Below are 25,849 nucleotides of genomic sequence, written 5' to 3'. Positions count from 1 at the left end.
CTGAGAAAGCTGTTTACATGTGCGAGAAGCAGGCCGGTTCCTTGCGAGTGGGTGCATTTTCCCACGAGCATGGTCATGGTCACAGTGATAACTCTGTAATCAACGTGATCGCATCCACAAGGGTCGTGGTTTACGGGTGGATGTCATCGCGAATACCTGCCGTGACGTTTCTCGTGCATTTTGTCGGACAGTACATCACTTTGCGACTTCCTAACAACGACCATCTACCTGATGACGCTACGAATATGCCACGATAGAGCCACAGCACGCTAACAGTAAGTTACACCATTCTCTGCATGTTGAACCTGCTTTATTCGCATTGATATACTGGGCAACACACGCAGGCAGGCTGCTAGATTAGGATTTTTATACAATCCAGTAGCAGTTTAGTAGTGTACTGTACACTCAGGCGCTCAGTGTTTCTTTCTTTGTTCAGATGTGTACTGCAAACAGAGGAAATTGCACTCATTACCCGTTGACATGAGGGAACTGATAAGATGGCGCAGAGGCAGGCAAGCTGATGGAAGAAATCCACTGAAGATGAAGCCTGAGCTTGAGCGAACACGGAGGAAGAAAGGACAAAGACCAAGCAGCTCAAGGGGGAGTACTGCACGGTATGGACTTTAGTAGGAAACATCCTATCTAAACCTTAGCACTACATGAAATACCTCCGCCGTTCTACAGCTCTGCAGTTGTTACTGAGCCTGCAATGTTCGGTAAGCTGAGTGCTACTTCCTTAGTGAAAATATCTGGCTACGCATCACGTTTTCTTAATATTTTGCATGCAATGATTCAGGTGATCGCATAAATGTGCAACTATTCGTTAGAACACTCTGAAACAGTTGTGCAACATGCATGTGCAGGATGCAACATGGTGAAAGTGTTAGAAAGTACAGGGTGGCACCCAGTGCCGGCGCCTACGGGAGGCAGGGGAGGCAGTCCCCCCCGGCCAACGAGGTAAGCACGCTGTTGTGACGGATAAGACTGAAGAAGGCAATATCTCCCTGACCCTGATGATTGTAGAGGGACGAGGACGTAACTGGATGGGACGATTTAAACACCTCTTGTCTTGTCAACATTGTGAGCCCATTTTCATGGAAACCAAACGCTTTCACGAATTTTGCTGGAATCTTGTCAAATCGCTAGCACCTCAGGTTGTGGGACAATGCTTCTCGCAATCTTCTTGACCTACTTTCCCAAAACTGAAATGGTTAGCCCCCTTGTAGACTCATCAACCCCTCTTTCCTTTCTGTAATAAAGTGTGTTCATTGCTGGTTCGTGAGTCTCTCTGTCCGCTTCGTTGACTTAAGGAAATGTTGCCCGTTCCAGACATACATCTTGCATATAGCAACACAGAACATGCACAACGCAATAACAAAGGTCATTTTGATTTCGCAGCAGTTATTTACTCCAAATCTACAATCTCAAATACTGCATTATGCATGCATGATAAATTATCGCTTTCTTTGTGGAACATTTCATGTGAAATATACGAGGGTGGTTCCATAAGTTTTCGGCCCGAGGTAGAAAATGCGCGCGAATTTGAAAATGCGATTAAGGACGCGTGGCGCCATCTGTTGGAGGGCCGGAGCACCACCCTCAACCCTCTCCATGCATTTGTGGGTTGGAGAACGCCATTTCAAACAGCCAGGGGTGCACTCTTCAGTTAAAATTGAAAAAATCGAGTACCGCGCGAGAAATTAAAGCGCGACTGGACAACGTGTACAGGGAAGCCTCTCCGTCGTACATAACGGTAAAAGACTGGGCTAAGCAGTTTCGATTGGGGCGAGGGTCCATTGAAGATGATCCACACGATGGTCGTCCAGTGGAAGTGGTGACACAAGAAAATTGTCGAGTCTCTTGTCGAGGAGGAAGTGCTGAGCGACAGGCGTCTGAAGGTGAAGGAAATCTCAGAAAGGCTGGGGCTTTCCAAAACAACCGTTTTTCGCATCATCGGCGAGGGCCTTCACACGAAAAAGGTCAGTGCGAGATGGGTCCCACGACTTCTCTCGTCAGTTCAAAAGCAACAGCGCGTCGTCTGTGCCAAAGTTTTTGGAGCTCCGTCAAGAGAACGATGAAGAAATATTGAAGTCAATTGTCACAGGGGATGAGACTATGGCGCTCTACTATAATCCCCTTTCGAAAAAGGAGTCGATGGAATGGCGCAAACCAGGAGAAGCACCCCCGAGAAAAGCCAAGGTTACACAATCCACAAAGATCATGGCAACAATATTTTGGGATTGTCACGGGATCCTCCTCATCGACTTCAAAGAGAGGAACACCACAGTGAATGCGACTTATTATGCTTCACTCGTGCACCGACTGCGAGACGCCATCAAGGAAAAGAGGCGCGGCAGGTTGAGTCGAGGTGTCCGGTTGCTCCAGGACAATGCCCCTGTCCACACGGCTTCTGTTGCCAAGGCTGCACGGAAGGAGTGCGGCTTCGAAGAAATGCACCACCCACCCTACAGTCCAGACTTGGCACAGTGTGACTACTTCCTGATCTCAAACTTGGAGAGGGATCTCAGAGGACGGAGATTTAAAAACGATAGTGAGGTGCAAGAGGCAGTTTTCCAGCATTTTGCCGACAAAACTTCGGACTATTTTTTCAAGGTTATAAGAATGCTGGTTGAAAGGTGTCAAAAGTGCATCGAAGTTAAGGGTGACTATGTCGAAAAGTGATACACTTGTTTCGTCTCTGACTATTAAAAGTTGGTCGGGCCGGAAATTTATGGAGCCACCCTCGTAAGTAGGCAGACATATATATATGCTTCAAAGGCATGCTTCTGTAGAGAAATAGTAGTATGAAATGCAATACCATATACAGTGTAAGAAAAGTCTTATCTCCTGTATCGCTTCAAGCGGTTGTCCTAACTTTGAAAATGGCAATTGAGGGGCTCAGCAAGGCCACAGTGAAAGAAATATGCGGCAACAATGGCCATTGTTTGCAAACTGGCAGAAGTGGCTTGCGAATGAATACTGGAACAAAATATATAGCAATCTGCGGGGAATTAGCATTAGCGCCGTAAAGTAGCATTCGACTTGCGGTGTGACCAACTTCTAAACAACGGGGTTTATGTGAGTCAGGGAGCTACGTGCTTGCGACTTCGACTTGGTGGAAAGAGCGACAAGACTGCATTAATATCTCTAGAAGTGGCTGAGAAGTATTCAGCACCAACCTTGTAAGGTCTTGGTAGATCATCGGCAGTAGACCACTGTTTCAATCACCTATGATAAATTTTCAATTTCTGTCAACATTAGATTGCTGGGACCGTGGTCCAGCGTTCAGTTTGAATTGCATTTGTTAAAATATGGAAGCGTGAGTGGACATGTGCACATTCTAGCATTAGGAAGCATGGACAAGACAAACACACTCTACACATATATTTTCTACACATAGATGTGCCTGCTTCTGCTTAAAGCCTGCCAATTCTTGCCGTCTTCGTGCGTTACCCAGTTGGGAAACTGCTCTAAATTCTCATGCAAAAGCAGTTCCATGGTGTTGTAATACACCGCACTAATATCACTTCTTTTCTTATCAGTATTTCCGACTCATCCACCTGCACCACAACCTCCACCTCCACCAAAGCCTGCACCTCCAACTTCACCTCCAAGTTCACCGTGCAAATATAATACTCCTCCACCATATACTCCTGGTGGTGAAAATGGCCCTGGCGGGCTCTATGGTCCTGGCGGTATACTGGGCCCTGATGGGCTTTTTGGTCCCAATGGGCCGCCACCGGGACAACCTTGGGGACTTAACGGCATGTATGGTCCCAATGGCCCTTATGGACCCGGTGGGCCCTATGGCCCCGGTGGACCAGGCGGCCCTGGTAGCTCAAATCCACCGCAACCAGGACAGCCAGGCGGACCTAATGGACCTGGAGGACCGTACGGGCCATTTGGCTTTGGTGGCCCGGAGGGTCCAGGTGGACCTTATGGACCTGGCGGCCCAGAATGCGACTGTGGACTAAGTAGGAATCCTTTTATGTTTAAAAATCGCGTTTAAAAATCTCCTTGTGAAACTAGCAACCATTTTCATCAAAATCGTCAGTGATGTCGATATAGGTACAGTGCTGGACAAAACTTTACGAAACACGCTCCGGCGCATTTCTTCCTCAGAGTAACACGCTAGCAACAAATGGTACCGTATGGACTTACATACAGGTGACAGGGTTGCCAATGCACATGTCTGTAAGTCTGTACAGTCCCATTCGCTGCTAGCGTGTCACTCTGAGGAAGGAATGCACCGGAGCGTGTCCCGTAAACTTTTGTCCCTCACTGTACATTGTGTACGTAACGTTTCAGATACGGTTTATAACTGTCCTGGCGTCTAAACGCTGGTAGAATGCGAGTTGGCATAAATGGATAACACGAAAAGAAATAGTGCTCCTGAGGTATTTTTGGCGTATCCCCCCGCGCACTCTTAAAACGAAACTTAACCGCATAACACGCTCCTTCACCTTAGCGAACCTTCCTGCTGAAATTTTTATTCGTGCAAGGAACAGCTGGAAACTTTCTGCTGCAATAAAAGATTGGTCAACCGTCGCAGACCTGTGAAGTGGGTTGCATATTCTAAAAGTATGCATTTAGATTTGCGCATTTTCTTGTTCTGCCTAGAACATTTTCTCAGGAGCATAAGAATGCTGCCCTTCTAGCCTAGTGGTTCCCACATATTTTAACCACGACCCAAGTTCCATAGTGATGAATGTGATGCAGTGCCTACCTACACTTCAACCACGACCACAACTACGCCACCTCCCACACCGACGACAGCGGTTCCGACAACCACGACAACGACTGAGTCCACAACCAGTACGACAACAACAACTACTACTTCATCGACAACTACGACGACTCCTACTTTCACTACCACCACACCTCCGCCAATTACCACTCCAACCACAGAAACAACATCATGTCTAGTGGTGAGTGTACTTCAGCATGGCTCATCTTCTAGTGCTGTCGTGTATGAAAGGTTCTGTCCCACAAGATACACAATGAAAGCTATCTTAATGTGCGTAACTGCCACATATGCCGAGGGACGCAAGTCCTACAGTAGCCATAGTTATCTAAAAAAAAGGTCTGCACATGAGAAATCTCTTGCATCGCCCCATTCATCATCTCCAAAGTTCCACTCTTGCATGTGACGACACCCACAATCTTAAAGGGACTGTCGTATCCGGAAAGGTGCGTATGAGGCTGATATACGGCAATGTTCGGCATGGTTTCACAACCTACTTCCGAAACCAGCACACGAATGGGAGCGCGGCGCGGGTGATATCTCCGAGGTCGCCTGCTTCGCATTTGTACCGCAATATAAAGTGAAAAGACCTCGGTAAATACGCAAGCTCTCGCTTACCAGTGTGAGTACCGACTGACGTGACCATGTTCTGTGGAACACTGTGTTGAACTCTTGGCCGTACAAACACGTACGACGCTAACGAGGAATAGCATTCCACGAGCCAATCACTCCCGCACGGCGGTCGAACGCCAAGGTCTCTCTGCCGCTCCCTGATTGGCCTTGTCCGAGCCAAATGGCGCTCACTCATTGGCCTGGTCCAAGTGACGTCTCTAGAGAGGGGAATTCTGGAATGATCTCAACATCCCTCGTCTGCTGTTGCCATGTGTTTATTTTCTTATTTAGGCAGTAACTCTGTAGAATTATCTTGGTAACTGATCTATGCAAAGAACAACAGCAACAACTGAGTAATGATGATGATGCGAGATGTTACTTGTGCAAAGAAATAGTTATGTAATACACGAAAAATGGTCAAGTAATACATCGTTAAAACGTTGAATGCAAACAGCACTAGAAATTGAGGAGGGAAAGTGATTCCAATTAAATGATGTACAGGGAATAAACGAATTAGCGAAAATCTTCGTCAAGGCGGATGGCACAAACACTTTTTGAGTGTGATCCATTCTTAATGAGATATACTGCGGAGGGGGCCTGAATTCATGATTATGAAAATATATCTTGTGAAAAAGGGACACACTTGCATTCTTACGCCGGGTTTCTAAGGTTTGAAGGGAAAGTTGCTGCCTAATTCACGTCACGCTGGCTGTCCTATGGTAGTTTTTGAGAATGAGACGCACCGCACGGCTCTGTACCCGTTTAAAAGCGTTAATAAGTGAGTTACTAGGGTGCCACACGAAAGACGCATACTGAAGGTGAAGTCTAAGGCCTTATAGATCAGTAATTTTAAGTTACTGCTGGCGCGGTGGCAGTTACGGTTTAGGTAACTGAGAGACGATTAGGTTTGTGAATAACGAAGTCCACACGCATTCTCCAGGACAGGTTATAGGATACGATTACTCCAAGGCATTTGTATGACGTGACCTGAACGAGAAATATGTTGTCAAATATGATATGCTTTCAGCGGAAACTGTTTACGAGTAATTCTCATGCGTTTACATTTGCTAATATTTTGTTCCATTGACCATTTTTGACATCATGAGGCAACAGCAACCAGATCAGTTTGCGGTAACTCTACGTCATCATCCGATTTAATTTCGCGATAAATTATACCGTTACACAAATCGCACAGAAACGACCCCATTTGTTCGCGTCGGATTTTTGGGGTCATTATAGGTGATGAACGAAGAGCAATATGGCACTGTAGTTACGGAATCGACACCGCGACGGATGCGAGATAGTCCATGTAAAAAGGCTTCGCCATATAACATGCTGAAGAACAACCATTGCGTCCTGGTTGTTTGTGTAAACGGGGGCAGAACGACTCCCCACACGAAATGTCACAAATACGATTACTCTGCTGTTCAGAATGTGTAATGCGTTCAGGGGCGTACACCTCTTGCTTCCAACAAATCGGGAGGCGATAGCATTCTAAATAGACGAGTTCAGAAAATCCCAGAGCTCTTTGCGCACGCATTGCACCCTGGGCGCTTGCTGAGCGGGGGAACGAAGAATAATCCTTCACATTTTGGTTTCGCTGACCTTGACACGTCGTGGACAATGGACCGGTAGTGGAGAAATCGGTACAGTTTGGAGGCCACCCATTTCTTTCGTATTAGTCAACTCCCAGAGCGGCTCTAAGCACCCTGGAATTTTCTGAACTCGTCTATTGGCTCCGAACGTTTTTATGTAGCTAAATTATTTTTTTTAACAGTGCACGTCTGCGTGGGTTCACGCTAGGGTTCCAAAATGTGACGCGCCATTTTACACACGCTTGAAAGGTGGCACTAGAGCCATATCGCAACCCATCTCCTGGCGCTGTTACTGGCTACAGCAAATGGAATGATTACTCTTGGGCCGGCTGGCATGATTTCACAGGAAGCAAAATTGCAGTGGCAAAATCCCACATTTAATTATACCAGGCCCGCGTGTCAGTGACTATTTTAAGTTACGCAGGTTTCATTTTGGAACGGAGCAACGTTTCGCAAACGCGTCCATTGACCACTATGTGAGTACAGGAGGCAAATTTGGGGCACGTACCAATGTGCCAGATAGAGTCACAAGGGGTTCCGACATTTGAATACTTTCTGGAGAGAGCTTTGTGTCGCACTAATTTAGAACAAATGAATAGTGCATGATATTAGACGTATCTAAGGCATTGCTGCTTATTTTGTATCAGTCATGCATAGGTTCTTACTATGTACCTTGTTTTCAGATAAACACATCATACGAATATCCAGGTGGCTGTAACAAGAAAGAACTTTTGCGGCTCTTCTTCACGTGCGGTATCACATTTCAAACAAACCTGGAAATACAGCCCGATAAGTGCAAGTAAGCAAACACAAAGTTGTTTCGCAAGGTCCCGAATGTTTGGAACACAGCCTGCGCGTGGGCAGCAGACGACACAGACAGACTTGAACATGAGAGAACTGATGTCCTGAAGCTGGAACAACATAGAAGGGACAATCACATACAGAGTGGTGACTGGTTTGTCCCTTCAGATGACGCACCCTGGAAGTCGCTGAGAAGGCGTGTTAGCTTAGCTCAATTGGTAGAGCCCTGGACCGGTAATCCAGAAGATGTGGGTTCGAGTCCTACAGCTGGCTAACCTTTTCAGTGACTTTCATCTTTCAACAGACAGACTTGTTACCCATTATGATAGCCTTATGTGGCAAGTGAGCCAACGTGCTGCGGACTGTATGTCGTATTGGGGCTTCCGCATGCCGCAATGACAAGTCATGGTACGGTTGAAGCTTCTTGAGGTTGTGAACGCTTAGTACATCGATGGTTGAATAACGTGAAAGGTGTTCCGCCTGCGCAACAAGTTGGAGGTTATACCTTTCTCTTGCTCTGTCGTTTCCCAATTTACTAATTTATGACTGTCCTCGGCGTCCTTAAAGGGCCACAAAACAGGTCGACGAACATTTTCCAATGATTACGCCCAACGAAAGAACGTAGCTCACTATATCCAAATATGAAATAGACCGTATGCAAAACTAGCGCCATCTCGTAGCAGCTACCGGCATTCCGCCACGTCTGAGGCGTTCTACCCGGCCCGAGCAATGCAAACGACTATCATACGACAGTTCTCTCGCGTGTCATGCTTCTCACATATGCTGTTTAACTATCTTATTTGTGTGATAAGACGCGGATTTCAAAGGGGAATGTAAACTAGGTAAGAAAGCCAAAAATGTCTATATTCCTTATTGCGTAGACAGCGGTGAGCGCGTGACATAGGTTGGGCAACAAAATTACGTTAACCTAGTGCAACGATGCTTTGTTATCCCATCCCAGGATAAATTTTTACAGTTTAGTACAGCTCATTTGAGAAATTGTTAGTGCACTTTATACAACAGAAACATTTGGTACAAAATAAAAGCTTACGATTGCAGTTGTTGCTATGAAACCCGCTGTGATACTCACCGTTACGCACTGGTATAAAATGTGGTCTTTCTCAGCTCGGTGAATCAGAGTTTGACCATCTCCCCCATAACTGTCACGTTTGGTTGCACTGCATTTCGTGTGCTACGAAATGCACTGCTACGAGGACACTTCATGCTCGCCTTACAGTCACCTTCAACAGCTTCCCTGAGACAGAAATTACTGCTTGCCATCAAGAGAAAGGATAAGTTCAATGCAGACACAGCAAAGATGCGTTTACGGCACCAAAGAGACTGATTTTGTCCGAAACGTGCCAAATGGAAGACGGGGCCTCTATGAATTTGTTGTGCCATCAGTTTTCACATTCAAGAAGTAGTGAGAGAGAAAACCACCAAGGGAACGCGTAGTAGTCATACGAAGCTGTCGATATGTCATCGGTAGTGTCCAGAAACAGATTGTTTTAGGAAAATTGCCCATCGGTACTTGCCGCAATCATACTAAGCTTTATTTTGTCCCAAATGTTTATGCCGTATACAGTGCTGTACTGAACTGTCTAAATATGTCATAGGATGGCATTAAAGAGCAGCCTTGCAGTAGATTATAGTAATTCTCTCTCCCAAAATCAAAATGACCGCGCTCCAATGCGACAAGGAATTCAGAAGAACTCTCACCTTGCTTGCATTCCCTTTTGAACCCCTCGTCTCACCATGCGAATAACATAGTGAATCAGCACATGTGTGAGGCAAGACACGCGATAGAACAGCTGGACGTGAGTCGTGTGTATGACTCGCGTCGGGGAGGGAGCCTCAGACATGGCGAAATTCCGGAGGTTTCCGTGCGCGCTACAAGAGGGCGCATGGGTTTTGCATACCGTCTATACTTTTGCTTCTAGCGAGCATCTTTAACACGAAACAATACCATTCGAAGAGCATAATCCGCGCGAGCCTCTCCTTATCCTTGGAACCGGGTCACGTCACTATATTCCAGCGTATAGCAACACCGAATTCTAGGCGCTGGAGGTGGGGGAGATTTCGCTCTCCTAGCCAATGGCGGACCCCACTGAGACAAGCTGCAGCTCGCGAGGGCACCGGTTGCGGGAACATCGCGGTGACCTCGCGGAGCAATACAGCACAGAAAACATATTGCACACGTGAAATAGAATATTGAGGGTTTTTGGTACAGTTTGAACTGGCTACGTTGGATTGGACAAGTGGGAACATGTCTAGAGTTGACCTCACTTCTGGATATGACAAGAAAATTAATGTATAAGCGTCCCGCATTCTAAATGGCTGATGATGCGCGACGTCAAAATGACGTGTCGCTATTGTCGCCAGGACATCGCAGGGCGGCGCATGAGGGCGAAAGAGTGCGTTGAATATTCAGTCGGTTTGGAGCCATTATTTACTTTTTCGACAACATTTTTTTTGAAAACGTTCGCCGTCGGCAACGTATCACAATGTATTTAAAAAAAATGCGCCTCGTATACCTGTTTATTGACCCTTTAACTCGGCAGCGCCTTCCTTTCCTCTGTGCCCCCTTAGTCCTTTAGTGGACGCTATGTGCCATGTAACAACTTCACTTTCTCTTAAAGATCGCCCATCCGGAACGTCGTATGCCTACAATTTCGTTGTTTCCATGTTTCCAAATGTATTGAAATCTAAGTACCCAAGCAGCACAATGTACTGAAACAATCGATAATAGTGAAAGGGCGCAGACTAGCTGGTTCATACTGACGACGTGAGGATCCAAGACAGGGAGGAAGTAACTAAATAATGGCTAAAAAATTCAAATAAACTAAAGAGAAGCGCTGGAGATGACAATGGTAAATATCCGTTCATCTGCGAGAATCTAACTGCAGTTAACAAGTTGCTGCTTAGACAAACGCGCCTTTTTGCAAAAGAGAAACAGTTTGCCTATGTATGGGTGCGGAATGGACGGATCTTTGTTAGGCGTCGTGAAGGTGCTGAAGCTAATCGAATTACCCATATTAGTGATCCTGCATCTGCCGAGGTCTGGCTGTTAGAGCTGTGCTTTTCCTTTTTTTCGTTTGCAGGTGGTTTTTTAATTATTATTATTGACCATGAACTGTATTACGTTATGTGATTTGACAGAAATTGTAAATCCAATATTCTCTGCTGTTCATTTGAATATTAGAAGCATAAAGAGGCATTTTGACTGTGCTGATTTCGCAAATTCTGAAGTGTGGTACATCGTTTGTTGCTTTATCTGAAAGGTGGTTATGTGATATGAATGACTCTCGCTACACAATAGATGGGTATGTTCCTGAATTTTCACACCGGCACAACGATCGCCATGGTGGGGTTGGTTTATACAGGGTGTCCCACCGAAAGAGGGCCAGGGGCTAAAAAAAAAAAACCGAGTGCTTTACACAAATGCAACCAACTGTACGTGCTTTGCAATTGTGTGGTCTATCAAAAAAAATTTTTCATCGCCCCTTGTCAATTAATTAGCGGTAATTAATTTTCCAACTTTTTAATCATCGGTTTTAGCTCAGATGTCAATGAGGAGGTTGTAGTAGATGTCGAAAGAGACACAACTGAAGTGGTTCGAGGTCGCTATGGCTTGCGATTTCGTTTTTTCCCGAGCTTAAAAGTCCGGCAATCCGGCACCCGCGCGCGACGATTCCAGCGCCCTCCGGCGTACATTGACTTTGATATTAGCACTTGGAGACCATCCTTGGGCCACTTCACACAAGAGGAAGATATTTCACCTGTTTCACGGCACACCTATCAGAGTGCACTGCAATCGTCGCACGCGGGCGCCGAATTATGGGAAGCGCTCTGTGGTGCGCGCGGCTTCAGAAACCAATTTTTAAACCCGGGAAAAAACTAAACCACAAGCCATAGCAACCGCGAACCAGTTCAGCTGAGTCTTTTTCGACATGTACTACAACTTCCTCATTGACATCTGAGAGCTAAAACCGATAATCAAAAAGTTGGAAAATTAATTACCGCTAATTAATTGACAAGGGGCGATGAAAAATATATTTTTCGATAGACCACACAACAGCCAAGCAGGTACAGTTGGTTCCATTTGTGTAGACCACTCTGTTTTTTCATTAGCCCCTGGCCCTTTTTCGGTGGGACACCCTGTATATGAGGGATAATGTGGCATACAGAGTTCGGTCAGGTATCTCTCTAAATACTCCACTTTGTGAGTGCATTTTCGTGCAGTGCATGTTATCCCATGGTGGAATACAGCTATCAGCGTTTCCTTCCCGTCCTTTACTTATTGGTGTTGTATGTAGATCGCCGCGAAGTTCTGTTACCCACTTTTTAGATGAGCTGGATGGGGTACTGTTCACATGCTGGTCTCAAAGGTATGACGTAGTCGTACTTGGAACATTGATTTGATGAGCAGCAGTCCTACCTCAAAAACACATACGTAACTACGTGATTTGTCGTAACTACGGTTTCCAACAAATAGGTCATCCTACAAGATTTGGTGGCACCGATAAAAGCACCCTTATTGACCATATTATTACATATCTAAATGAAGAATTCTTAACACAAGGTGTGGCTGCTTGCGACATCAGTGGCCACGATCTCATTTATGTAACTTGTAATACGACTCCGGTCAGCCATTTGGAGACTTACTTTCGATCGTTTTAGGATTTTGCTCAGGCTGACCGATATCTATCTTCACAGACGTATTCGTTTCCTGGTCGCTCTAGTGCCCAAGAGAAATTTAACCAATTTTTGAGTATTTCGCAATCCATTATTACAAAATCAACTCGTCAAACACCTGTCACAAAACGAAATACACAGAAGAAAATCTTCGGTATCTTCTGGCGTCCTCAAATCAATAAAACACAAAAATGATCTGTACAAAAAATGTCGCTCTCATCCAACAAACTTTGACTTGCTTACACGATATAAGGGATACAATAATTTGCTTCAAAATCTGCTAGATGTTTCAAAGAAACAGTGTTTTGCTCAGTCCATTGCTAAATGTGATGGTGACTAAAAAAAGTTCTTATTTGACCACCAGCTCTGGTGAAGTAACTTACGACCAAACACAGATATGTACAGAATTTAATGATGACTGTAGCAACATATCTGATTAGGTAGATTATATCCCGCCCTGTGGTGATGTTCCGATTTTATTACCTCAGTCTCATTCCTCCTCATTTTTTCTTCAACCAACATGTGCACAAGAAGTTGAGAGCGTAATTCCGAATCTTGAAACACTAAAGAGCTCCAGACAACATTACTGTAACGTTCTTAAAACAGTTTAAGTCAAATTTATCAGATGTGCTAGCCGGTGTTATCAATGATATTTTTACTGAAGGAATTTTTCCCCAAGAGCTGAAGGTCGCCAAGGTTGTCCCAGTGCATAAGAAGGGCGATAAGCTTTTGGTATCTAACTACAGGCCGATAGCGATACTTTCACCGTTGTGTAAAATAATCGGGACACTTCTCTTACGGAGGCTTACAGATTATTTTGACAAACACAACCTTTTATCTTAATCTCAGTTTGGTTTTCCAAGAGGCAGATCTACTGAAATAGCATTAAGTAATGTTCTTGAGAGAAAGACACTTACTATGGGCATTTTTGTAGATTTAATGAAAGCTTTCGATCTAATTGACCACAAACTGTTGCTGCTGCAACTTGAAATATACGGGATAAGAGGAGTATCATTGCGCCTGCTCCGAAGTTATTTGACTGGAAGAAAGCAGTATGTCTCCATTGGGAAATTCCAATCAGATTTGGCTGAGTGTAAAGTAGGTGTGCCGCAAGGGTCAATCTTGGGTCCATTCCTGTTTTTAGTTTTTATCAATGACTTGCCTATGTTCCTAGCCAAAGACTGCACATTGCACACTGATGACACCAACATATTCGTACAAGGCAGCGCACCTGAGGGCTTGTTTCATGAAGCTAACCTTGTCCTTAGCAAACTATCGCTCTGGTTGTCGCAGAACAGGTTAGTTCCAAATTACGCTAAATAAAACTATGTAGTGTTTCACTCTAGCCAACAGTCTTAAAGGGGCCGTAAAGAGGCCACCAAACATTTCTGAAATAATGATACACCATAAAAGAACGCAGATCATAATGCCCAAATATACATTTCGTTCGGCTCGTGCCAGCTCATTGACCCCTATAACTGCTTTCAAAGATGAGTAACCAGCGAGCCTCTCTCCACCACGCATACGTCACATGGCTACGTACGTTTTGCCGTCAAATCGGGGGGCCGAGCTGCGCACATGTCGTTTCAAATTACCCGCCAATAAACATCAGCTGTGAGTCGGAGCGCTCACTTTGTTTGTGTGAAACGACGTTTTGCGCTCCGTGGTTCCGAAATTCAGCGTCATGACATCTTCAACGTCTCCGGCTGGCGCAAACGTCAACAGTTGGGCTGCTATCACATGACGCGATTCGAACCCGGGTTCCTCCCAGTCACGACGTGACATGGCCAGCACGCTATCCACTGTACCACGCGAGCTGGTGATGCGATGCAACGTGGCTCAAACCAAAGTACAGCAGTCCAGTTGCCGGAACCATTCGAAGATGACGAAGATGTTCCATCGCGCATCTACCTAAGGGTACATTTATGCTGCAGCATCGCTGCTCGCTGCTCGCTGCAGCTTCGAGCACATCGCTGCTCGCATAACCGCTAGGGTGCGTTTACCCTGCAGATTGCTCAAAATGCTGCTCGCTTTCGCTATATCAGTCGCCTAGCAGCGTTCACTGTGGAAGGATGGAAACGAGGAAAAGTGGGAAGGAGGAAACCGACTTCATCACAACCAATCGCAGGTCGGATTTCAAGACGCCAGTCATCAATGATACCAGGAAGACAAACATGTTTGCATTCCTAGGTGCAGCGAGCAGAGCGGCAAGCAGCGGCGAGGATAAGCGAGCAGCCAGGCTGCAGGGTAAATGCACCAACAGAAAGCTCTGTGTTTGACCTGTCATCGCCAGAAGTCAGGTAGTCCCCGGGCATGTTCAAACATGTTTGGCAGCATTGTTGTGGCGATGATCATGGCGTGCATCTTTGGCAAGCAGCGATGCTGCAGCATGAACGCGCCCACAGAGATACATGTGTTTGTTTCGTCATCGCCAAACAGCGATGTGCCATGTGCCAGCAGCGATGCTGCAGCATAAATGTACCCTAAGATTCTGGAACTGTAGTCCCGGATATTCATTCGCGCTCGTGGTGTGCTGCGTGTTACTGCCCAGAAAATGTAGTGCGCGCATGATACCTAAATTAAACGCATTTCTTTTTTAGTTTGAGGCTGTAACTGTTTAGATTTTGAATAGAAGAGGATTCACGTTCATCTAGTCCAATTCCGCATTTGAAATAAAATCATACGTGGAACACTCGATCGTAATTGGTGAGGAAAGCGCTACGTCAATATGACGTAAAGTTAGAGCGCGGGGCGGAGCTAAAATGCGAAAGAGTGCAGTGAATATTTCATCCGTATGCAAGCGCCTTTTGTGTTTGAGCGTTACTAATTGCAAGGAGTTTTCACTGCATAAGTTTCAATAATATAGCACAAAGAAATGTGCACTTTTTGTACCTGTTTACGGCCCCTTTAAGTCACTTAACTGTTTGCTTTTCATCAATTTCACTTACGAGAGTGAAGACTGTTAAATTCTTAGGTGTCACGTTGGATGAACACCTCAGTTGGCACGACCACGCGTATCGAATATTAGACGCAAGTTACAACCAGGGCTCCATGCCCTTGCTAAAACAAAACGTCTTCTTCCGATCAATGCTCTTCTCAAACTGTACTATGCACTGATACACTCACATGTCAGCTATGGTCTAGAAGTGTATGGGCTCACTTATCTTACTACTCTTCATCCACTTTTAATCCTACAAAGGCGTGCTCTACGCACAGTACTAAATATTCAACCAGATACGTCAATCACTTTTGCATTTTGACTACTATCAATCATATTATTTACTTGCAACTCGACTACGTGCAAGGTTAGCCTCTTTAACCATCGTCTTATTTATAACTCTCAGGGATGGGCAGTATTTAAATATATTGTAATTAAAATACTATTTAAAATATAAATACATATATTTATATTTTGTATTTAAATACAGACTCGAAAAATGTATTTATAATTATATTTAAATACCAATTTTGTGGTATTTATTCTTGTAAATACTTTTTAAATACTCCTAAATACAGTACAAAGGGTGTTTGCTCTAACGTGTCCATATATTTTATTTAAAGCGAGCGATAAAAGAGAAACCAGCGCTAGTTTTCAGCTACTGGGCTAAGAAACAGGAGCTACTAGTGAAGCAGTACCTGTTTCTTACTCAACTAGCAAAAAAGTACCACTTGCTTTCCTTTTATCGCTCGCTTTAAATATAATTTCTGGACACGTTAGAGCAAACACCCTGTATACTGACTCATATCTTGCTGACTCAAGTCTCCTTGCTTTTGACCTTTCGGGAAGAAGGGCATGTTTGGGGCGCAGTTATGCTGTGTTTGCGCTAGCATGCGCATGCGACAAACCATTTTAGATGGCAAGTTTTTCACTGTTGTTGCGGGCAACGGTCGCGGCTACCCAATTACCTTGTTGTACGAAGCATCTTCGTCAAATTTAATTCAAGCATATTTTCATCGGCACTTGTGGAGATGCCTTTACGAATTTGATTGTACGGCCGAACAGAATATGCCTAAATGATGCCATGAAAATCTAACAAATAAATGCTATTGTTCGTTGCTGATTTGTCGTTGTGATCATCGTTATTTCTTGTAATTCCAGATGACATTTTCCTCACAGTATTTATGATAGTAGTTACGGTATTTAAACACTGTATTTATATTTTGTATTTAGATACTCATGTTGAAAAGTATTTATGAAGAGTATTTAAATACCCCTATCAACAAAGTATTTTGTATTTATATTTAAATATCAAAAAATGTATTTATGCCCATCCCTGATAACTCTAATGTTCCTCATTTTATCCACTTAACACGATTTAGTTCCATATATTCCCTTAGAAGAGACGATATTTATCTTAGGATATCGTTGCCTCGCACAAACTATGGTAAACAGGAGCTCACTTTTATTGGATCTAAGATATGGAATTCGTTGCCGGTGGAATTGAGGAAGTTGAATAACTCGTTTTTATTCAAAAAGCAATTAAAATCCCTTTGTATGTCACGCTTGTAATGTGCTGAGCATTTTCATCTTCTTCTTTTTCTTCTTTTTTGAGTTCTTTGGTATAATTCAGCATATGTTTGGTATTTATCTATTCTTCTTTCTCTTTTACCCCTCTGCTTTTTTGACATATTTTGATAAAGCTGTTAAATTATTTCCACAAGACGTGCTATTGTATGTTATCAGTGTTTTGGAACCATGTATATTGCCACGTATCATCTTTGAAGCGACTACACGGAACAGTAAGAACGGGCGGCGAGGCGGCGAGCGACGGGCTGAGATCCACGACACGCAGCGCTGATTAGCGAGCGATGCTTCTGTTCCTTCGCTCGCATCAATCTCATGGACGGATCGACGACCTTGGAGAAGCTTCTCTACTTCCTCTTCTCCATCGACGCGCGCTTTCTACAATGTTCGCCACTGTGTATAAAAGCTTGTGAGCTCCCAGCCGGAGCATTGTTTAGCTTGGTTCTGTCTAAGAACTGCCGCTCTTGCGTGTGTTAGGCAGCTAGGCAGCTGAAGAAAGTGTTAGCCGATTATTCGCCGTCTCGCTCGTCTGTTTTCATCCGTGACATTTCCCTGCGGAGACGGCGGCCATCGCAAATTACCCTGTTCCTTCGAACGTCTTTCACGTTAGAAAGAACGGGGTAATTTGCGATGGCCGCCGTCTTCTCGGGGTCGGGGCGTACGCCGTCGCTGCTCCGAGTTCCTCGAGGCTATCAGAACTGCAGGGCTGGCGTGGAGGCCTCAGAAGTGTCGATTCGGCTACGAGGAACTCAAATTTCTCGGTCATCTCGTGAGCAGCGATGGCGTACGCCCCGACCCCGAGAAGACGGCGGCCATCGCAAATTACCCTGTTCCTTCTAACGTGAAAGACGTTCGAAGCTTTCTTGGTCTTTGCGCCTACTACCGACGGTTCATTCCGAACTTTTCAAGGCTCGCTAATCAGCGCGGCGTGTCATCTCGCCGTGTGTCGCCTCGCCGCCCGTTGTTACTGTTCCGTGTAGTCGCTTCAAAGATGATACGTGGCAATATATTTGGGACTGCATCACAGGCCTGCCCTCGCAGTCCCACATATAACTTTGTGTGCTTGGTATGTGCAATAAAATATTTTGATTGATTGATTGATTGAATAACAGACAACAATTTCTCAGACACAGCACAAAATTTTAATGGCACCCAAGGCTCAAATACACCAAAAACTCCGGAGAGGAGGAATGGGCAGAAAGGATGGGTTGCTGACGAAATTGCCATGTGTAGCTATCTCCAAAGATTTCCTAAGTAATCTACTTAACCTAACAAACTAACCTAAATACGGGGAACAACCACATTGCAAGCGAACTTGTCGCGCACTTGCGTGAATGCAACGGATGCGAACCTATCTTTTCCCAAACTGAAGTATTGTGTAAAGAAAAGGACTTATGGCGTAGATTACTTAGGGAATCTTTGGAGATAGCTACACGTGGCAATTGCGTCAGCAACCCATCCTTTCTCCCCATTACTCCTCTCCGGAGATTTTTGTATTTCAGCCTTGGGTGCCATTAAAATTTTGTGCTGTGTCTGAGAAATTGTCTGTTATTTCCTCCCTGTCTCGGGTCTTCACGTCTTCACAATGCACTGAAAGTCGGGTGCAATCAGGGTGGACGGGTAGGTGGAAGGCCTTGAACAAGACCCGGGAAACTCCCGGGAAGAACATTGATCGGACACATACCGTCCACCCCCATTGCGCTGGACTTTCAGTACATTGTGCTGCTTGGGTCCTATCGAGCACCTAATCTATATATCTATGAAACTACTTTTCGTGCACGTTATCGTGTGTGACTCCGAGCGTTCATTTTCAACTCTTTATAACTTCGTTATACGAGGAATTGCCAGCTGGTTCATCAGCAGTGCGTGCATGAATGTATGCTGGTGCTGGGAGGAGGAGGGTGTTGCCTCCCACCCCCTTTCCCAGCCGATTAAAAACCTACCTAAAGAAAAACATAAATGTAGTTCCGTAGAAGCCACATCATCAGATACCGGCAACCGCACCGTTTTACACAAGGCAGTTCTTTAGGACACCACGTACATTACTGCGGTGAGGATTATCATATTAGTTATTTATACCAGCGGCATGGGTGGTAGTCAAGGTCGTGCTGAAGACGGAGCAAGGGACGTGGAAGATGGGAGGTTGTAGGCCCGAATCCTACCACCGATTGTGCTGTCCCGTTTTTTGCTGTGCTGTTCCTGGGTTTTCCGAAGATTTTCCGGACGAATGAAATGTGAACGCGAGATTTAGATTTTGCTGACGGGAAACAGATTTACAAAATTTTGCAACGGCGTTTCGTGCAGTCTACTGCATGCGGTGCAGCAGCTGCGATAGCTCTGAAACGGTAGTGCCGCTTCCTGTTCACATAATGGTCCAGCATAGCAACAACTATATAAAACATGCTGCAAATATCGTTGCAGGTGCTTCTCTGACTACAAGACATGCTTCCAAAATGCTAAAACCGAGACCAACTGCACGAATATTGCGGATTCCATGGATCCCCTTACAATCACCGTCAACATCCTCTCAGAATTGATGGTCACCATGTACCAGGCCAAATGTATTAGTGCAAGTAAGAACAGCCTTCTCTATTGCATATGTTTGTTTGCTGAATAAGTGTGACGGAAATGGGGCAGTAGCCCGCATCTACTGTTACTAATTTGTTGCAGGTCCATTATTATTGGGACACTGTAACCAAATGCTTGCTCTTAAGAAGATAGTCATGTGCACCGTCACATATTTCTCGATGACAGATGAGAGGCTGTACTCAACGGGTGGAAAGCATGATATTTGCAGGTGAGCTTACGTGGCCCAAAGCTTAGAAACAGTTGCAACCCTACTTCATGTCCACTACTGGCGAGCCACTATCAACACATGCTTCTTATTGTCGTGTCTTGGTTGTTTTCAGTGCGGCATACGAAGCACATAAATGTGTAGCAGCTGCCGAGCACAAAACTCACTGCACGGACTCTGACCTGTTCAAATACGGCAAGGAGTTTATCACGCAAGCGACGCTGGGCGAACATGGAGCATGCCCTCTAAATATGAGTAAGTGCTGTGTAGAAGCAGTGGTCTTCCAGCCGTATATCACATAAAATGAAGTATTCGCAGTCAAGGTATATGGTTCAATGGTAAACAAGCGGGTTGAAGTGGGGTAGTTGGTTGAAGTACATACTAAAGTAAAAACTGCCACAAAAGGCGACGGACGAGCGGGTTAAGACAGTAAACGATAGATCGATCTGCAGACTCGCAAATAGCGGAAGTTTCATGGACAAAGACAATATATATATACAGGGTGTCCCAGCTAAGTGCGAACATATTTAAAAAAAAATATATATATATATATATCACTTTTTCCGAGATGAAATCAATTGCAATATAGGATATGCTGAAGGGCACTCCCTAGGAGGGCATTAGCAAACTCCTAAGGCAATGTTTTAATTGACTTTCAATAATTATATTAACTTTTTAATTATAAAAGATAAGAAGTTGTCCCAATAAGAACATCTGATCTATTCGGTCACTTGATACCGGAGCCGTTTTCAGAACAAAAATTCGTGAAGGGACGCCATTTTTTCTTTTTTTGTTCATTGCGCGTCTTCGGAGACGCGTCTTTCCTTCACCCCCAATGTGAGAAGGTGAAGGAGCGCAGTGCCGCCTCATGCGTCGAAGATGAGCTTTATCGTGCGTAAACAAAACGAAAACAAATGTATCGGGTGACTCTATCGGAACTGCGCTTATCTTGAATTGCATTTTCTGTTTTCATTTAATCCTCTTACAGGGCGCCAGAGGCGATAGTGTGCCCTTTCATCCTCTCATATTGGGGTGAAGGAAAGACGCGTCTCTAGAGATACGCAATGAACAAAATAAAGAAAAAATGAAAGAATTTTTTGCGGACGATCTATCGAACGGATTTTTATTCTGAAAACGGCTCCGGTGACGGAAAAGATCAGATGTTCTCACTGGAACAACTTCGTGGCTTTTATAATTAAGAAAGTTAATTATTGGAAGTTAATTAAGACACTGCCTTAGGAGTCTGCTAATGCCCTCTGTTGCGTGTGTCGTCTCTGGTAGCGTGGCAACACACCAATGAAAGGACCATGAGCCAATTCAGGGTACAAGCAAATGAAGTTAACTATTTACATAAGTACAAGAGTTGGATGATACAGAGAAACTGTCGGCGATCCGTGCAGCCTGCTCATCATCGGTTGAGAGAAAGACGCCTCGGTCACTCTGGTCTCCGCTTTTATCTCTTCGGTCGGCATGAGAAAGCATTCCCCGAATCCTTTGTTGGGTGCGAGAAACTGTGGCAGTGTCTTGGAGCGAATGTCTCTCGGACGGGTCCCCCAAAACAAGGAAAGGCGACACCTTCGTGGAACTGATGGCCATCTGCAGCCCGTCCCGGTGCCGAAACGTCTTCCACGAAAACTCGCGCAGATCGTGTTACACGTACACTTTTCTGCTACAGTGTAGGAACGTAACAGCTCCTCCGCCGATGGGGAAGATCTTGGAAGGGAAGTGACCATTGTTGCTTCCCTGAAGAGATCTGTGCACATGTAGTAGCGGCTAGCAGAGTCTGGCGTTGATTATTTGTGACAGTCGTTGTCGATGACACAGGCACTTCACAAGTCATTGTTGTCAGTGTCGTCTGCTCTAACGGCATGTCCCTGACTGTACAGGCTTCAGTAGGATCTTCTGTGACTATCATCTTTGGGATAGGACACTTTGTAGAAGTTACACTTGGTGGACGACCACTGATCAAACAAAACACTTAGCCGAAACAGCACCAAAGCAAGTGCTGGTCCTCTCTAACACACACCAAGTTAGCATCTAATATAACTCCATAGCACTACAACATTATAATAGTTATTTACAATGGGTTATCATCATAGCGGTCACTCTAATGTCACACTTGGAACGAAAGAAGAGTATGGAATACAAAAATCTAGGAAAACTAAGAATTTCGTTTCCCAGTTTTGATCTTTCGCCAAAGCACCATAGGACTATTTCAGGCTTCCATGTACCGGCTGAGACAATCTGCGTTAGCGTGGAGCTTGCCCCTTTTATACAAAACATCAAAATTATATTGTTGCAGGGTGATACTCCAGCGTAGAAGGCGACCATTTTTCGCCGACATCCGTTGCAGCCACTGCAGTGGACAATGGTCGGTCTCAAAAGTAAACTTTGCGCCGTATAAGTAGCAGTTTAACTTTTGGGCGGCCCAAACCAAGCATGCACATTCCTTTTCGGAGGCGCTGTAGGCCTGTTCTCTGACGCTAAGCTTTCTGCTTATGTACAGGATGGGGTGCTCTTTATTTTGTTCGTCTCTCTGGCACAGCACAGCTCCTAGTCCCCGATTGCTGGCATCGCACTGGACTATAAATGGTTTAGAATAGTCCGGTGCCTGCAAAACAGGTACACTCGTCAACGCTCCTTTCAGAACCTGGAAGGAACGTTCCTTCTCTTCGTCCCACTTCTCCCTTGCGCAGCGCGTCCGTCAGCGGGCTCGCAATGTCAGAATAATTTGGGATATAGTTCTGATAATATCCCGTGAGACCTAGGAACGACCTAATGTCGGATTTGGTGACGGGTCTCGGAAATTTCTTCACGGCAGCGATTTTGAGGTCTACTGGCCTTCGTTTACCCTGACCTACTACGTGTCCGAGGTACTCAACTTCTGCACATCCGAGATGGCATTTTTCGGCTTTTACCGTCAGACCCGCCTCTCTCAAACGTTGAAAGACGCTCCGTAAGTGAGCTAGATGCTCTTCCCATGTATTAGAAAAAATCGCGACATCATCCAGGTACGGCAACGCATACTTCTCCAATCCTCGCAGTACGATGTCCATGAGCCGAGAAAAACAAAATGGTGCGTTCTTTAATCCAAATGTCAATTTACGCGGGCGGAACGTCCCCATGTGAGTTATGAATGCTGCATAGTTGCTTGCTCGTTCAGTGAGGGGCACCTGCCAATACCCTCGAACAAGGTCGATCGTCGAGATGTACTTAGCATCACTAACCCTCTGCACCCTTTCTTCGATATTAGGAATCGGGTATGTGAGATCCTTGGTGATCGCGTTTAACCGTCTGTAGTCGATACAGGGTCGCGGATCTTTCCCTGGGACCTCTACAAGTAAGATGGGTGACGCGAATTCGCTTTCGGCCGGTTCGATTATGCCGAACTCGAGCATCTTTTGGATTTCATCTTCGATAATTTCTTTCTGTCTCGGAGAAACTCTGTACGGTTGCGATCGGATGACCTGGTCTGTAGCTAACTCGATATCATGCGTGATCAGGTTCGTGCTCCCGGGGCGATCGGTGAATAGCTCTCTAAATTCACCTATCAGAGCCTCTAAGTCTTTCCTTTGCCCCACTGCAAGCTCACCTGTCCCAACGGATTTGCTGACCACATCCGCTATACCGTACGATCTCTCTTTCGGAATTTCCGGAACCTCCAATGGCATTTCTTCCTGGATATTCAACGTCAAGCTCACTACATGTTCTCTCTCTACATACGGCTTCATCAGATTCGTATGGTATATGCGCAATTCTTTTTTCCGTCCTCCCATTTTTACGACGTAATTGGTCTCGGACAATTTGTTCGCGACTTCTACAGGACCCTCCCAATGGACCTGCAATTTATTTTGCCTTGCTGGTCTGAGAATCATTACTTTGTCGCCCTCTTTGTAGCTGCGCAAACGTGCATTTCGGTCGTAATATGCTTTTCCGCGGTTCTGGGCGGCTTCCATGTGTCGCATAACAATTTCCCGCGTTGCGTGCATGCGCTCCAGCAAGCGAAGTACATACTCGACGACACTGGATTCTTCGCCACTTCCTTCCCATTTCTCTCGCAGCATCCTCAAAGGTGACCTCAACGCTCTGCCATACACCAATTCAGCCGGGCTGAACCCCGTACTTTCGTGCGACGCGGTCCTCAACGCGAAAAGAGCAGCGGGCAAGCAGGCTTCCCACTCTGCTTTTCGTTCGAAACATAGCGCTCGTAGGACGCGTTTCAACACGGAATGCCACCTCTCTACACTATTGGATTGTGGGTGGTACACCGAACTGTGTATGACGCGGATACCGCACCTCTCAAAAAATTCACTGGTCAATGCACTCGTGAATACTGTGCCCTGATCTGATTGGATTTCTGAAGGAAAACCGATTCTTGCGAACACTGACAAAAGCGCGTCTACTATCTCCGGCGAATTAACTTGTTTTAACGGTACTGCTTCCGGAAATTTTGTTGCGGGGCACAACATCGTGAGAACGTACTTGTAACCCGACTTAGTCACAGGCAATGGGCCAACCAGATCAATGACCAGCCGTCGAAAGGGTTCGGCAATTAGTGGAACACGTTTTAAGGGTGCCTTGCAACGCTCATTGGGTTTCCCGACTCTCTGGCAGGTGTCGCACGATTTTACGTACTCCTCCACTGACTTTGCGCATTCCGGCCAATAATACTCTTGAAGGAGTCTATCCTTGGTTTTATTGATCCCTAAATGACCTGACCAAGCGTTCGTGTGACAGAGATGCAGCAAATCATCTCTATACTTTTCGGGAACTACTAACTGGTCGTAAGACTTGCCCTTACTATCTTGGTAGTGCCGGTACTGCAATCCATCTTTTACAAAGAATGTTACATTCTTTTTCGCAGTCCCTTCCTCTACGGTTCTCATAATGTTTGTCAGACTCGGATCATTCCTCTGCTCTTCTATCAAAGTTTCTCTATCTAACTGAACAAGAGCTGTGAGATTTCGACATGCTGGCGACAGAAAAATTCCCTCGAGGTTCTCAAGGCCATTTTCATCCCCGATCGGGTCATTCCCGACTTCGTCCTCGTCACCCGTTGGCTCCAACCTGGTCTGCTTTGTTACAGCCGTGGTTGGGCTATCCCCGTTCTCGGCGCCAAGTGCTACTTTCTTTCCCCTTGGGTTCGCACCTGTGTTATGACTGCTCTCATTATCGACAGCGGTCGTCTCTTTACTAACTGGACGCTCCACGATTTCACTGTCGGGCTGCACCTGCTGAGCTAGCCTGTCCTCGTCGTACCGAAACTGTGCGGCCAATTGTCGCGCTTTAGCTCGCGTGAGCGCTTGCACTACACCATTTTCCAGGCTCAGACCCCTTTCGCGCAGAAGTTCTTCTGAACGGTTTGAAAACAGGTAGGGGTAATTAACCGACAAGTTCTTCGACACGGCTGCCTCTGTGCGAACTTCCCCAAAAGGACCCTTGATTACCACATCTGCCAAGGGGAGGCATACACTTTCCTCTTCTACAACCTGTCTTATCCAAGCCACATTCCCGTTCAAGTGCTCCGGTCTAACATAAGAGGGATGCACTATATCCATCGTCGCGGCACAATCTCTAAGAACGCGACATGGTTTACCGTTCACTTCTAACTCGAACATATACGGGCTCAATAGTCTTAAATTTTCTTCGTCATCCGTCACATACGAAAATGCGACAGTAGGGTTTGTACATCGCGCTGCAATATGCCCTGGCTTTTTACACCGGTGGCAAATTAATTGCCTGCGACGCTCAAACGCCCGTTCTGTGCCCTTTTGCTCTGTCTTCCCATTCATAGAGACATCGCCTGACACTTTCACAATTTCCTCTGCTATTTCTTTGGGAACCGACTCCTTCGGTTTACTTATTCCCATTTTTCGGAACCGTGACCGCTTTTCGGGACCTCTCTCGAGCGATTCGCGGCTCTCCTGGTGAAAACCCTTGAAACCACGTACTTCTCTCCGCATGGCGTATTCCTGGGCCAATTCGGCTGCTTTATCTACTGTTTGCACCTCCATCCTGTCTTGGATCCAGTAGCAAACGTCATCGGGAACCCCCAAATAAAATTGCTCCAAACAAAAGCACTC

At 45.5% G+C, this 25,849-nt stretch overlaps 1 protein-coding gene across 1 annotated transcript in view; it reads left to right on the top strand.

Moving 5' to 3' along the window:
• LOC135378164 (uncharacterized) overlaps positions 1-25,849 on the top strand; it is a 115,841-nt gene that overhangs the window by 77,792 nt on the left and 12,200 nt on the right. The window contains exons 23-28 of the mRNA XM_064611082.1: positions 3,543-3,974; positions 4,720-4,928; positions 7,635-7,750; positions 19,394-19,545; positions 19,643-19,769; positions 19,882-20,021. Coding sequence (XP_064467152.1) covers positions 3,543-3,974; positions 4,720-4,928; positions 7,635-7,750; positions 19,394-19,545; positions 19,643-19,769; positions 19,882-20,021 — 1,176 coding nt within the window. The remainder of the gene's footprint in view (positions 1-3,542; positions 3,975-4,719; positions 4,929-7,634; positions 7,751-19,393; positions 19,546-19,642; positions 19,770-19,881; positions 20,022-25,849) is intronic.

This window comes from Ornithodoros turicata, chromosome 1, assembly GCF_037126465.1.
Source record: "Ornithodoros turicata isolate Travis chromosome 1, ASM3712646v1, whole genome shotgun sequence".
In the NCBI taxonomy this organism is placed as follows: Eukaryota; Metazoa; Arthropoda; class Arachnida; order Ixodida; family Argasidae; genus Ornithodoros; species Ornithodoros turicata.
The sequence above is the reverse complement of the archived record's forward strand: the minus strand, read 5'-3'. Positions and strand labels throughout refer to the sequence as shown.